The sequence below is a fragment of the Dromaius novaehollandiae genome, chromosome 2 (genome assembly GCF_036370855.1).
Source record: "Dromaius novaehollandiae isolate bDroNov1 chromosome 2, bDroNov1.hap1, whole genome shotgun sequence".
In the NCBI taxonomy this organism is placed as follows: Eukaryota; Metazoa; Chordata; class Aves; order Casuariiformes; family Dromaiidae; genus Dromaius; species Dromaius novaehollandiae.
In genome coordinates, this window is record NC_088099.1 from 8,164,823 (window position 1) to 8,180,567 (window position 15,745).

Below are 15,745 nucleotides of genomic sequence, written 5' to 3' on the forward strand. Positions count from 1 at the left end.
GATTTTCTTGTGCTTGCACAAAAGGCAGGAATTCTAACCAACTAGCAGTAATAATGTCATAATCTTTTCTCATAGAGAGGACATGATGAAAATCTCGATTAAAACTGTACCTTGTAAATGAGCTGGGAGTAGTAATCTGAAGCCCCATCAAGAGTAGCACTACCAAAACTTCCTACAAGTCGATTCCCACCATTTAGCTGGCCACTGCCATAGGGAAGAAAGTGTGCAAAGCTCACTCCAATTATTGGTTCCATCAGAGGCAGAAGAGAAAGCTGCTATATTAAAAGTACAGAAAAATGTTAGAAATGAATTTAACTATAAAATAGACACATTACAGATCTCCAAACGTTAGTAGAGTGGTTTCTAATTTAAAAAAAAATATGCATTTACCCCCTATCAGACAACTGCCTCAAACACAGACCATCCTGATTGCTAGGGAAGTTGGTTCCCTGTCCAGTGGGGCCATACTCTCCCCTCTGGGCTCACTGGCAGTTCAAGCAAGCAGGCTGCCAGAGCTGAAAGGACTCCCACGGCTTTGAGCCTTCTGAATGCCTGCCAAGTCAGAACAACTTCCAAACTGAAATAAAACCAAACCTTTACATTTCCCAGTCTTCAGGAAGTTTTATTTTCTACCGCCCTGTACTCAAAATTCAACTTAATTATCAACCTCACTCTCATCATGAGAGATCCACTCTTTCAAGTATCCTCTTGATGCACTACCCAGTCTATATATTCACCTGTTTTAATTGGATGAATGTATCAGCGTTAGGGTAAATGGCTTGTTTTTCTTCTTCCTCTTTTTTTCTTTTCTTGGACCGAGGAGCTGCCTTCTCTCCTGTCCTCTGAGCTCGCTTATTTCTCTGTTTCTTTGTTTCCGGTCCTACATCTGCTCTTTGAAGCTGGCTGTTACTACACCCAAAGGCACCTTGCATTTGGTTTCCTGCAGTTTGCTGGGATAGAAAAAGAAGAAAGTTAAGTAGAATTTTTGATGTTTTAAGATGTAGCTCATTCAAATTCACTGCATGTTAGTCTAAATGAAGACACACAGTAAAATACATCACACAGATAACAAACTGTGTTTATACTTTGTTTACTTTGCTGTTATGCTGGCAACTGTAACTGCTGTACTGACCCTACACACAGAATTGTGACTTATCATTAACACCCTGGTGACACCTAAAAACATCATTAAAACTCACAGACCAGAAACATTTTCTTTTGAATACTAAAATAAAGTTACATGAACTTGACCTTAGAGGTATTCATTAAGGCATAATGAGAGGAAGACTTGGTTACAGAAAAGAGTTGCAGGATTCATACAAACGGATTTTCAGTTCAGAAACCAAAATGCTATTCTGAAACAGTGCTGGTTTGTACCATTAGGTCAAATACTTTCAGTACAAGTTTTCAAAGCCATTCTTCATATAAAAGGATAGTTGTGTAAAAACAATTAGAATAGTACTTGGTAATATGACAGATAGTGTCAAGTAAAAGAGACAGACTAATTTCTTTTCATCAATCATTATTCTAAATAGCTCTACACAACCCCTACCTCAAAAACTCTCGCAACTATTCCTACCATTTATGTTTTAACCATGGGTCTTATAACACTTACCTAAGTCACGTGCTACCCACCATTACCTCTCTTTTTATTAGTTTTTATTCATTTTGAATGTATTTAAATTTTGCTTCAAGGATGCATTTAGAGTTTATGGAGTCATAAAATAAAACTAAGTAGAGATTAAACATTACAATAAAAAAAACAACCAAATACACTTAGTGTCAAGTGTACCCTATCCATCTAGAAAGCCATTTTCTTCAGGTCTAAGAACTTCATAAATTCTTAAATTATATAAAGCCATTAATACAAAGAATTAATGCCTCCTTCCTTTAAAGTAACATTATTAATTAGAGAAATATTTCATAATATAGAAACACAATAAGTTTAGCAGATTTAACAATTTCACACTTCTGACATCTGATAAAATCCTAGAGAATAGTATCTGCTAAAATTAAAGACAACATATGATTTCAACAGGCAAAAAATAAGCATGGACGTAGTCCATTCACAGAACATGCCACATGCTGCAACCGAGGATGTGAGAAGCCCGGCGTTCTGCCTCTGCAAAGGCACACACGTCGTCATCCTCCTCATATGAGCAAAGTGAGGGTCTCAAAACAAAGTCAGAAGCATACAGATATACAGTATACTCTACAGAAATAGACTAGGAGGTAACTGTCATACTGTAAAATCTTGCCTTAATCTTGGTAAATGTTACAAAGTGGCATGTTTTAAGATGATTATATACTTTTTTTTTTTTTTTGCATTTTAATAGTAATTCCTGAATACACTGATCTATCAAGTTACATTAAAATTTGCTCCTTTCGTAACAGTGGTGATTTGCTCAGGGCGAAACGACAGAAAGGGAGGTAAAACCTCCCTACAGCTGTTTTATTCCACCCTTGTGCAGGTAGGTTATCTCCATGTCTTTTCACAAATGACTGTGGCAATGGTGCAAACTAATGTTTGACTGCTGACAACCACTGCACAACAAAAGCAGTAACAGGCTCACCATTCCTTCAGGTGGATTCTGCTTCTCTGTCAACTTTTTATCTCCAGCACTCTCCTCTTCTGTTCGGCAGCCGCTCTCCGATTTCTGACTCAGAAGAGATGACGATTTTTTATTTTTAAGCAGGTGTTTCAGCAATTCATTCCCTGACTCCCCTTTCGCTGCTGGGATGCTAGCTGGTTGTGTTGGACTCTGAGCTGAAGAGGCAGGATGTGATGTGACCTTCTCTTCTTCCACCTTAATACTGCTTGGATTTTCTGTTTTAGGCTCAGGTTGACCTGAGCATTGATCAGTTTCTGCCTTTTCTAGTTTAACTTCTTGCATGCTGCTAGGTGTATCTGTTTTAGCCTTTTCAGTCTCTGTATTTACACTCGGCTGCTTCTGTGGCAAACTGCTATTGGGGAGTTTACAGTCCAGCTCTGGAGAGGTCTGGCCCTCTGCTGCGTTTGATGCTGACGAGCCCGTTAACTCCACTGACTCTTGCTCATCTTGATGACGTGAAAGTTCATTGGGGGTGTTAACTGCAGGGGTGGAGGTAGAATCAGAAATGGTTGGAGTTGATGGTGCAGTTATATCTGAATGTGGAGTCGATGGGGCTTTTACTGACTCAGCATCATCATCCTTTTTCTTTTTTCGAGTCCTTTTCTTTTTTCCTTTCTCTTCTGGGATTATGTCAGAATAAAGCTGTATAAGAGACTGGCTTGATCCAGGGAAATTTGCTGCCTGTGGTATGCTTGTGTCTGAAGCACATGAGGGACCACTACCAAGTACTGTAGATGAAGGTACAGTAGGGGCAAATGGAGGCCTGACTTGGTTCTGTGTAAAGGTGGCCCCAGGGACATTCCCATGAGTTTGTTTAACAGTATGAAAATTAGGGGCTCCACCTGGACCAGCAGATGCATCAGGTCCAAAAGTTGTAGCCCCCACTGGTCTTCGCTCATTGCTTTGCATAAAATTTGTGGCAGGAGGTGAGTTCACAGGACCTTGTTGCAGAATCTGTCCCATTTGTTGCTGTTGATGCTGTGGAGACTGCTGAAGAGGTCGTGGAGTTTGTATGAAATCACAAGGCAGATCAGAATTAAAGAAAGGTATCTGAGATAAGGATGTCCTGTTATTTAATTCAGACCCTATCATACCATGTTGTTCTAGTTCCATTCTCTGCTGCAACGCCCTCTGTCGATCCACCTCCTGCATAAGCTGAATGCGCTGCCGTTCCTGTTGCTCTCGTAAACGCTCCTTCCTTTCCCGCTCCTGAAAACTTTCACTGAAAGGGTTATTGTCATCAAACTCCACCCTTGGTGGTGGCCCTGACTGTGCCGTTGCATTAGGACCAGGCACAGGAGCTGGAGCAGCAGGAGTAATTGGCAATGGTGTCATGGGAGGCTGCATCCTTGCTGGATTAATGGAAATATGACTCGTAGGGGCATTTGCAGATTGCCATCCAGACAAATTTGGCATTCTGGTTGGGTTGGATTGCCCGGGAATTACCACTGTATGTTGCTGATGCTGGAGCTGTTGTGCCACCATGGGGAAGTTCTGCTGATTCATTGCTGGTGCTGTTCCTCCTGGAACCATTGGTGGCTGGGCCTGGACTCCTGGCATTATAGCATGGGGCGCCATCCCACACTGCTGCTGCTGCTGCTGCTGCTTGATTCGATATTCCTCAATTAGTTCTGCATGTTCTTTCTGTTGTTTTCGAATCTGAAAATTACAAAAGTCATTACCTGTCTCTGACATGTACCGACTACATAGGTGGCATAAAAACAGGTAATTCAGCATTATACTTTCAGTAGAAAATGAAGCTTAGGCAAAATTAGCATTCATGTGCAGTCTTATTTTCTCTCACTTTCTAAGGTTAAATGGCCACGATTTAACTAGAAATACAATCCATCCCCAAATTTTAGAAAAAATTATTGATGACTTCATTACTGTCATCAAAAATAGCACTAGCACAGCACTTGAAAGTCCTAACCAGGTACCAAGACAACACTGCTAAAAATTATACAAACCTGAAATTGATCCTTGCCCTAAAAACTTTTACATCCATATATAGGATAGCAAGAGTTGAGAACAGATAGGAAAAAGGAATAGAGGGAAACAACGAGATGGATGATCTTCACAGACCAGCTAAAATTTTTAAGAGATAAAACTGAAAAGGAAAAGTTTGCAGGAAAACAATGAGGTACCTTCACATTTATTCACGGGCAGATCCCCTGAACATCATACAGCAGGGGAGAAAGCAACAAGACACTACTATAAAGTTTTAAATTTAAGGATGAAAATTAACTGGACTTAGATGCTAAAAGTAAAGGCTAAGAGTTTATTTTCAATGCAAACAGGAGAAGCCAATGGAGGGATATGACAGTGCCGTCAGTGTCTTCACCAGGCTAATGGAGAGTATTTCAGAAACACAATAGCTACCTAACTCATTTCCCTCTAAAAAATTAAAAATATTTGCAATACACTGGTTACTAATGCATAGATTATGGAAAATCTCTCTCTCACTTCTATTTACTACATGATTTCTGCAGCTTCCGCTTGCTGTTTGCACTGATGTGAAAAGTCTGTAATCCAATTAAAAATGTTTGATAGCACTCTCCTTTATCTGGAGCACAGCATAAGCTAGAAAGCCCAGGACAACAGAGATGCTACAGGGAACGCTGCAGAACGCAGAGCAGGTGCACCCAGAAGGTTATTTGCAGAGTCACCTCTGGTCCGAGATGATTTATGAGCTCTGGCTTGGCACTGACACTGCCAGAACAACACTGCCACCGCACAGAGCCACTGACTGGATGTGTGTGCACTGCACTCTCCTGTTCTCCAGGACTCCTCAGTTGGCATACAGCACTAAACCCGCGTTAGCTCCGTGTGTTTATGCAATGAGGCATCCAAACCAGCATCTCCTCCCAGGACCGGCAGTGGCAAGGAGCCACACGACTGTACTTGGAATTAGCTGAGCTCTCACAGGACCAGTACTGAAAACACACAGCTGGACCTGAGCTGAAACTGCGCAGGCCGGCCTGGTGGCTCTAATGGAGCGAGGGAGAATGAGGCAGAGGGTTTTGCCTGCAAGGCTTGTTAGCACAGGCACTTCGCCATCCCGAGCAGCTAAACTGCCCCAGCTATGGAAACAGTATGGTAGTGTCTACGTGGCTCTGTGCCGGAGGTAATAACCCTGTCAGACATAAGCTCACTTTGCACAAAGTCAACTCCAGTTTCTCTGCACCTGCGATCAGGTCCAGCAATTCAAAGTGATTTGAAAGCTTCTCTCTCAGTATATGTATACATAGTTTGTCCTTTTCAAAAACTAACAGAAGCTGGACTACAGGAAAAGGACATGGTAAACTTACTTAAATAAAAGGTCCTTAAAAATACACTTTTATATAAAGCTTATTTAAGTTCCAAGTAGGTACATAACTAAGTGCTGTCTAGGACACAGATGACTGGTCTAAATGGTGCTTCAATGGAAGTGGAGAGCATTTTCTAGCAGTACATGAAACAAGTTTAAAAAATGAAAAATAAAAGAAACTTAATTATGGGGTACAATATGAATCTGCCAGCAATATCATGATGAGCAGTTGTTTCTTTGACATAGCTCTAGCTTAAGTCTGGAGTGAAATATATGCATATTATATTATACAGACTGGTTAAAGTGAATATTTTTGTATTAGTTCTACTCGTGATTGATTGTGGAAGGGAAAAAAAAAGGAAGAAATGATGTAGACATAAATTATCTGCATCATCTCTCTTCAACATATTGAAAAGACAAGCCAAGCAATATTCCATCCGGCGCGTACTCCTGAGGCACCACAGGAGCAAGAACCCGAGGGTCACGTACCACTAATGACTTCAGTCCAAGCAGCCTGCTGCCAAATTTTCCCCTCACCTTAATAAAGAATAGCTCTAAAGTATTTTAATATCTGGCAGGTCTATTTGTTCCTGACAATGAAAAGATTCCCCACTCGTATAATAAGGAGGCATCATGCCAAACAATATATAAATGACGTCTTGAGGAAAATAGTACTCGATACTGTTGGCCAAACCATAGGTTTATCAAAACAATCACAGACTTAACTTTAATCTCAGTTACTACAGTCACGGTTACAAGATGCAGCAAGTGAAATTCCAACTGAATACAGGGAGAAAAAAACCCCCACACTGTGAAAAGTGATTATGCACTGAAACAGAGGCCCAGAGAGACTGGAAAATCTCTGTTCTTGGGAGACTTTCAAAACTTGACTGGACAAGGCCCTAAGAAACCTGATCTGTGAAGCTAGTCCAGCTTTGATCAGGAGGCTGAACTAGATGATCTCCAGATATCCCTTCCAACCTACATTTTTCCAAGATATGGTAACAGATAATGCTCTGGTAATAAGGGTCTAGGAACAAGACAGATCATAAAAATCCACTAATGTTAGAGAGACAATGAAAAGAGATTTTCAAACAGTAACATTTAACTGGCATATAACCAAGAGGTTCTGATTAAAGGAGGACATCTGAAAAAGCCTGTTATGAGATTCATTCAAGCTTGAAACAGAACCCTACATGCTAAGAAATTCCTCCTCCACAATCTGAATCTTTCATTTATACTCTTCGTAGTGCCAGGAACTCTGCTGCAGATAATTCTGCTACACAATTTTCCCTCTTCCCAAAGTACTAAACCAGCTTTGTGCCATAACTTTTGCTGTAGCACCTTCTCCTACAACTTCAGTGTCACTCACAGTTCAGAGTAATGCTGTCACCCATACAAAATATGATAGGGTGTGGTTCTCTTTAAATAAGCTTCACTGTTTTTAACTATTTTAATTAATATTTTAGCAGATTTAAAGGAAAGCGTCACACCAGTATGAGAGCTCAGTATTAAGGTGATTAGTTCTTCTTCTACATGATTACCTGTTCTAGCTGTTTTTGTACCATACTTTGCTGCTCAGTTACATGCTTAAGCTGTTCTGCATCTTCTTCCGGGAACTCACGGCCAGCTTTCTTGGCTGTACGCTGCTTTGCTGAGAGTGCTTTTTTTGATTTTCTGTGTGCTCCAATTTGTTCCTCAAGGTATTTCTGTTGCATTTGAAGAAGTTGCTGTGTTTCTTGCAGCCATTCCTCATATTGCTTTCTTTGTGAATCATCTAGAGACAGGGGAAATAAAGTATGATATGATCTCATCTTACAGAATCTAGCTTTTGAAAATGCTATTTAATAAGGTTCTCCTCTTATTTTGTGAACCTGTTGGTCAAGTTCAGCCAAATTTAACTGAGGAGTTGAGGTCTCAGAGATATTAAGTTCTTAGAGTGATATGAGTAAAGGAGAAAGAAATCCAAACTATTGCCTTTATTGAGAGAAAGCAGTTTAAACTTAGTCCCTTAATTTTGAGAGATGCTCGCCAACTGTCTAGTCAAGTAAATGTGGACTTGCTAGCCCGTCAGCACGCTTGGCTTTGAAATCAGCTTCAGAACCTGTTGGTACCCTGCTGTGCCACAGAACAGGGAATGCTGAAGCACCCTGGTGGAGGGAAAGTAGTTAGGGATTAAAGACACAAATTTACAGGAGATGTGGCCTAATTAATTCTGGTGCTCACAGAACAATTTTGTACATTTAAATCTACTTTTTGTTACCCTTTCTAAGAACAAATCAAACTAAACTTATAAACATCCATCAGGCATGCATGAAATGAAAAAAAGATACTATTTGGGATTGGAAATGTATGTCAAGATCTATCTCTTGTTCCAAAATCAAATCCCACTTCACCATCCTATTCAATTTCAGGCTTGTGAAGAGTGCAAGGTAATCTGAACACCACTAAACTGGGATAGCTAATCAAGAATGCAAATTAAGACAGAGGTACAACTTATCTAACCTACAGTGCAGAACTTAAAAAACCCAAGAACAACAACATCATAAACCCATAACACTTCCAATAGCAAACGTGCAAGACAGTGGAGGAAGACATTCTCCCAAACCACGTAGGTGTAGACTGGATAAAACACCACCTCATTTCAGCTGAGAACAACTCAAAACCACTCTGTTTTATAGAAACTGGAGTAGTAGGAGTCCAAAAGCAGAAGTATAAATTTGTATTCAGAAGTGTAACAAAGCACTCACTTCTAATCACAGACAGCATTTAAAGTTTCTTTTCACTTGAGAGACATCTTAAAAAATCCTTAGGAATAGAATAAATATTGGAGGGAGGAAGGATTTGATTCATGTTTTAGAAATGGCTGAAAATTTAGACTGCATGAGATATTTCTGATTAACCATTCTAAAAAAATGAATTAAAATACAAACTACAAGTCAAAGTCACTACAAGAAAATGAACTGAAAAAACAAGTTTTTTACAACTTGTCTTCTGCGTACAGATAACTATCTCGGTCCTCATCGGAGGGCGTTCAGGACCCAGTGCCTTTTCCTTCCCACAAATAAATGCATTCTAACGTAGGCTATAACTGTGACATTACTCTTCCCACAAATGAGAAATGTGGATTTGCTCTGAGGCTCATGACTGAGTAATCCGTGGTTTTCAGATATTTTTCCTGGAGGCAAAACAATCATGTCCAATAACACTCTTAGCTGCACTAAGCCCAGAAAGCAAGCGACAAGGCTTGGTGACAAGATCACTTGTCTCGTAACACCACTGTGGCAATAAATTGGATTCCTGGATAAACAGGAACCAGACAGAGAATTTCTCTTACGAAGAATGTTTATCTCATATAAAGAGTAAAAGTATCTGTATGACGGTGTGATTTCAGTACAACCACGTCTTCCTCATGCTCCAGTCCCTACCACATTCTACGTTAATTGTCGCTGCTGTAGAGATGGTCACTGAATCTAACGGCTCTACTACACCAATTCACAGAGCTCTCTACAGTCCCAAGGGGCACTGATTCTCCCAGTGATAAATTCTGTGAAACTAATCATATAACCTGAAGTGACAACTGAGTGGAAATAATGGAGAATAACTACAGACGGGAGAAACACGAAAGTGCAAATGAAAGTACTGAAATATTAACCAGTTCCAGATAAGAATAACTGCTACTGAAATGAAAAGCAGATTTCCTGACCTGCTCAGAACCATCTCCAACTCTCCTCCCACCAGAGCCAGACCACTGTTGAGTGTCATTTAAAATCTTACTAGAAATTAATACAGAAAACATTACTGAAGTGTCTCAGTGCCTTTTAACACTGCTAGTCCAGTTTCTGGAAAAGGTAGGAGTGTTTAGTTCTGTTTCTATTAATAAATATTAAGTAAAGCTTTTGCAGTGACAGCAGCACTGTTTTTTTTATGTGGTCTTCCTCTCTCAACATACACTTCGTATTAATTTCTGTTAACAAATCTACTTCTTATTGTAGAGACTAAGATCTACAAAAAGCCTTGTGCAAGTGGAAGTAAGGAATGTAAAATACTAGTGCTGTATGTATCTGTTTTCACCAGCTGCAGTTCCCACCCAGGCTTGCTTAACTAAAACTTGAAAGGCTTGTATTCCTATTTTTTAAACTGGCAATGATGCCACACAAAACTTTTTGCTTTGTAAATAAAAAATAACCTATCAGTGTAGACTGTTATTCTCACTGAGCTAAGAATACGACAAAATAACAAAAGACTAGTTTTTTTAGCTATCAGTCTGTCAAGTAAAATATAGAATTACTGTTCTCACACAAATCCAAAAAATGCTAATTACTTTATTACTCTTTGTGATTAATACCAGAAAACTCAGCTTTCTTCTGTTTCCCTCCTTCCTTATGGTATTTCTCTGAGGACACTTTTCTAGACAAATTGTTAATATCATTTACTATGCACCCTTTTATGAATTGGTATCATAATGATGAAATGGTGCAATTTTAGAAGGATGAATTAGTCAAGCTAAGAAAATATTTTTGGAAAGAAATATCCACGTATTGGCATTTTATTAAAAAGAAAAAAGAGAGAAAACAAAGGAACTGCAGAATGAAACATCAACATACAATAAATTATTCAATCTGTACTTACTGACAAAACCAGGACCAAAATTTGGAGGATTAGGCCTAGAAATCTGAGGTGTCAAATTTCCATCCTAGAAATTTCAGAAAAATACACAGACAAGGAAATTAAATCATGATTCAATTTAAAAAAGAAAACCGAACTTGTTATCTTTACTAGGCACTTTTGCTGTGTATCTCATATCTAGTTGTATTACCTGCGTGATTGCTTGCTGCATATGATTTTGGCCTTCATTGGTCTGAGCCCCTGGCACTGGCTGCCCCATAAAGGGAAACCTATAGATATATAAACAGAAGGTGAAATTGTAATTTTAAAATTGGTAGGTATTTTAGAAGAGAGACTATGTTTTGTATTATACTGAACTTACACAAAATGTCCAAATATTTTATAGATATTTGATTGAACATCTATACCAAGTTTTTCCAAAGTCTGGAAAATCCTAATTTTCATTTGACCCTACAACACATTGCTCTAAATTTAAACTATTGCATTCTATACTTTTCAGAGAGATGAACTAAACAGGATGTATTGTGGTAAAACTAGTAAACGCGGTATTTTACTAGTGGTGAAGATGCATGGGAGCAAACTAAATAAAAATGACATAAGAAACACCTATATTTATACTTTACATGTTATCATGATAAAAAATGAGATTTAACGTGTTTAGATATCATGGCAACACAGTCACTACAGTAGGGTAGATGTATTTAGGTTTCAGAAACAGTTTAAACAAGTCCCTGTAATCATTCTCAGACAATGTAACTTCACAAAGCAAAACCAAATGCACTTCAGAAGATCTTAGTCAATGACAGTAGTGTAGAAGAATGCAAACTTCTATACGTAATGGCGATAGAGCACGGATTTAAAACAAACAAAATCTTCTTATTGCATCTAGAAACAGAAAGATAAACCAGGGAACATAAGCTATCCAACTAGTATCTGAGCAGTAAGAACCTTCTGCTAGTGCAGGTCACCCCAATTAGGCTGCAGTAATATACAATACTGGAAGCTATAATAAACGGGTTGGGCAGCAAAATCTTCTTATCAAGATCAAATAGGCCCTACAAACATCTTTGGTAAGCCACATACTATCAGATAGCACTGAAGTATGTGTTGAGAAGAGGAAAAGAAAGTGTGCTGTTTTAAGGTCCACAGAAAAAGAAAAGCTACAGACCACATCGGGCCTATATATTCCCCACGTCTGGTAAAGACAACCGTAGGGAAGTCTGCACAATTCACAGTTAGCTCCTTTTGTCCACAGAACTGATTTAGAGAGATGATGAAAATTTTGTTACTTGGGCTAAATCTAAATTATATATAGCATTAAACACTATCCTGCAACATGAAGATTAACTGTTACATGGCTCTCAATAGTTTTCAAACACAATGCACAGGAGAAGTGTCATTACGCAATTAGTAAGTGGGAAAACAAGAAGGAAATCAAGAGTGAAGCCATGTTTGTTGAGTAGACCAATGACATTATGATTGGAACATAGATCTAGTGAGTTTTAATCCTTTCTACTGTTTCTACTGTCACACTGGTTTTATTCTTAGGAAATAATCCAGTATCAGCATGGACTATGAACCACATGACAAACAGATCCTTCCCCACTTTAATTTTTTCCATTTACAGTGCACAGTTCCCCCCAGTGCTATCGTTCCTTCTACATTTTGTAGACCTAAAGAACAGTATCAAGCTTTGCCTACCTGTTCATAACCATTGGTGGCATCCCCATGTTACTCTGTGCCATTACTTTATTGATCCCCTTAAGAGCTACCATTTTTGCTTTCATTATAGGATCAGTAATTGCATCAAAATCTATAAAAGAAAAACAGTAAGAGTCAATTACATAGCTGAACATTACATGATTTTAACTACAACTGACTTGTTCAGACCTAGTTTATGCGTAAATCATCAGTAAAACAACGTAACTGCATAACTATTTCAAATGTATCTGTCCTCTCCACTTTGAAATTACTGGTTAATATGTAGGTTTGTATATGCTCTAAGAAGAAATAATCCAGCAGTAACTACCTTGCATATAAGATCAACAGTGCCTTTTGTGACAAAGAGAACAACTTGTTCTCAGCCAAGACACACAAAGGAAAAAGCAGATCCGTTTGAGATGGCCTCTAGATCATATCTGGTCTATGACCCAGAAGATTAATGAATTCCATATATAAGTTTAAGAATCCGGAAGAAGACCTGTTTCTGTGTGTTCAGTTGACAGCATTGATACAATACCACTAACGCAAACTAAGGAAACCTGCTAAGCTGCTCTGTAATTTCTGGTTGCACTACCACCAGAAAGGGCCACCCCACTTGGAGCATCTGAAAGGATAACAAGCATGGTGATCCATGCCTCCGTCCTGCTTTCTGACCGTTCAGTTGCCCCACGCAGAGCAGAACAAACATGATGGACATTCCTCGTGAGGGAGAACGCTCCAGCCACACTGCGAATACACAGTGCCACTTTGGGGTATGCTAGATTTGTCTTACGGACAGACTTGATGGCCAGTGTAGTTAGAACTAATACATTTCTAAAATTTTCATATTTTATTAATAACAATTGAATGACAGCACAATGACGTTCTCAATCTTAATTCCCCATCTGCTACGTTATATTAAACAGGAAAGGACTGTTTATCTTAAATGCTTTTAGTATGTGCAGAATTATTTGTGATGCTTTTGTGCTTGCCTGGATTTCATGCGAGTTAATAATACAGTTTTCAATTATCCCTTTCCTTGAGCCACTTTGAACATTGCAAAACAATGTAATAAAACAACCACAAACTGAAACATAATAAGTCAAATATCAAGGTCAGCTACTGCACTTCATCATTTAATTGTTTGCAAAGGCTGCATTTTACTCCATTTCACGAACGAGAAACTGAAGCATGAAGAGAGTACATGACAGGGCTGATGTCAGAGAAGTTCAGCAGTAACACAGTGTTCTCCTGAGCCCAACGAGCTCAACAGGATCTTTGCCACAGAGTTCAGAACTTCGCCTACATGCTTAATTCCCAGACTTCCATTATACCTATTAGTCAGGCTACTTTTTGTTAGGCCAACTTCAGATTCCGAATAGCTATATGCTTGTTTTGGTGCTACATACTATTCAGCTGTTTATTTTCTAACAACTAACCATCACACACACAAACAGATCATCTACATACCAATATTGGGGAAAAATGGCTCTGAACGTTGGCGAATCATGGCTTGCATCTGTCGCTGCTGCTGCTGCTCCTGCCTTTCTTGATCCAAAAGATCCTGCAGAAGAAGCGGCTGTTCCTCTAGCAGAAGTGGTCTCTCTCGATTTTGTTGCTGAGCTAATGGTTGAGGGAGCATTATCTGTTGGGGGCCAGATATGCCACTAGGACCAGGACGGTTTGTTACAGCCACAGTCTGATTAGAGGTTTGTCCTGGACCAAAGTTATGATTAGCTGACTGACCCTGCATAAAACCTGGATTTGGTGACCCTTGAGAAAAATTATGGTTTATTCGTGGAACCATGGTCAAATTTGTACTTAAGGTGTTTTCCAAGATCTGTCCACCAGGTGTCATTAGTGTTTGTGGAATACCTGATGAATGGTTCATTTGTGTTGCTGGCAATGACTGAGATGGAGATCCTAGTGTCCTTGCTTCAGAGTTATCTGAACTTTCATTAGCTAGCAAACTTGAGAGGACTGGTGTGGACCCAGAAATATTGCAGGAACTTGCTACTCCTTGAACAGGCAGTGGAGTAGATCCCTGAGCATCCGAACTAGGCACAGCTGTTTCTTGACTAGGAACAACAGTAGTTTTGTCAGGGAATTCTGGGTTTGCTGGCGGCACAGGAGCCTTTTCTCCATCCTTTAGCTCCGTTTCAGCAGCTTGTTGAGTACTTGCAGATTCATTATTTCCATCGCTTTTTTCATTTTCGTTCTTCTTCTCCTCATGCGTGTTTGGAGAAAGTACTTCTGTTTTAATTTCACTTTCTGTAGCAGATTTCTTCTGTGGGGACAGAGTCTCAGAAGGGGCAACAATACTATCACCTTGTTCTTTCTGTTTTGGTTCTTCCGTCTTGCCCTGGATATCTAACTTGTCATCAATGGGGACACCAAGATCTAGCTCTTCATTAAACATTCCTTTCTTATCCCCCAGATCAAGTTCTGGGTCTGTATACGCAATTATATCAAATTCTCCAGATCTTAGAAGGTCATCAAGGTGAGGATCATTCGTTTCCAAATTGTCTAAGGTATCTAATTCATCTCCTTTTCCATCCTCTGTGTCTAAGTTCAAATTTTCCAGATCTTCATCATCTAAATCCTTGACTTCAACCCCATCGAGGTCTTTCACATCTAAATCTTTTACAGCAGGATCATCAGGATCAAGCTTTTCTTCTAGACCATCAGTTGGCTGGTTGGGAATCTGTAAATTTGCAGATTCTTCACTTGATGCAGATGTGGGCAAGGATGGTCCTGGGAAAGCATCAGTAACTTGTGGATGACTTAGAGAACGTATTACAAGTGCAGGTGGGTTGTCAGGATTGATTTGATCTTGCTGGGACTGCGGCATATGCTCCAAACTTGTAGACACCTGCAACTGGCCAGATATACCTTGAGAACTATGTCTCAGTGGTTCTGCCTGCCTTGGGCCTGGAAACTCCTGCCTGGGTATAAACCCTGCATGTCGCTGATGTGGTGCTGCATCCATAATATTTGTAGCCGAAGGATTAAAAGGAAGCCTTGGCCTGCCATCAGGAGCTCTGTGACGTAACTCAATAAATGCCTGACCCAATATATTGTGCTGCTGAACCTGAATTCCCTGTGGAGGAAAATGCTGAGGGATCCCAGATGTATTATTTATTTGTGGACTGTTTGCTGGTCTTGGCATATCAACAGACAGAGATCTTCTCAGCTGCGGTGGAACCCCAGGACGTTGCAACGGCTGCTGAGGACTGAGGAAACGTTCTTGACCTGATGGTGGACCATGGCCACCTCCTGGAAATCCAAATCTAAAATAAAGTATTAAAGACTAAATTATCTTTTTTCTTAGGACTGCCTAATGTGGTATATTTATTAAATGACTATTCACCAAAATGCTTTACATGATGCATTCATTAAAATATTTTAATTTTTTGAATAATAATGCTGATATTTAAAGAAGCTTTATGACTAAAATAAATAATTGCTTTGATTATGTTTAACAAGCAGCTTGTTT

General features: G+C 39.4%; 1 protein-coding gene across 11 annotated transcripts in view; it reads right to left on the reverse strand.

Moving 5' to 3' along the window:
- KMT2C (lysine methyltransferase 2C) overlaps positions 1 to 15,745 on the reverse strand; it is a 204,034-nt gene that overhangs the window by 15,700 nt on the left and 172,589 nt on the right. For 10 of the 11 annotated variants that reach the window (XM_064505735.1, XM_064505733.1, XM_064505727.1 and 7 more), the window contains 8 exons: positions 13,720 to 15,539; positions 12,250 to 12,361; positions 10,739 to 10,817; positions 10,552 to 10,615; positions 7,464 to 7,696; positions 2,574 to 4,271; positions 738 to 950; positions 111 to 275 (listed from right to left, as the gene is read on the reverse strand). In XM_064505735.1, the coding sequence (XP_064361805.1) occupies positions 111 to 275; positions 738 to 950; positions 2,574 to 4,271; positions 7,464 to 7,696; positions 10,552 to 10,615; positions 10,739 to 10,817; positions 12,250 to 12,361; positions 13,720 to 15,539 (4,384 nt within the window). The remainder of the gene's footprint in view (positions 1 to 110; positions 276 to 737; positions 951 to 2,573; positions 4,272 to 7,463; positions 7,697 to 10,551; positions 10,616 to 10,738; positions 10,818 to 12,249; positions 12,362 to 13,719; positions 15,540 to 15,745) is intronic. The other variant, XM_064505728.1, reaches the window with a different exon arrangement.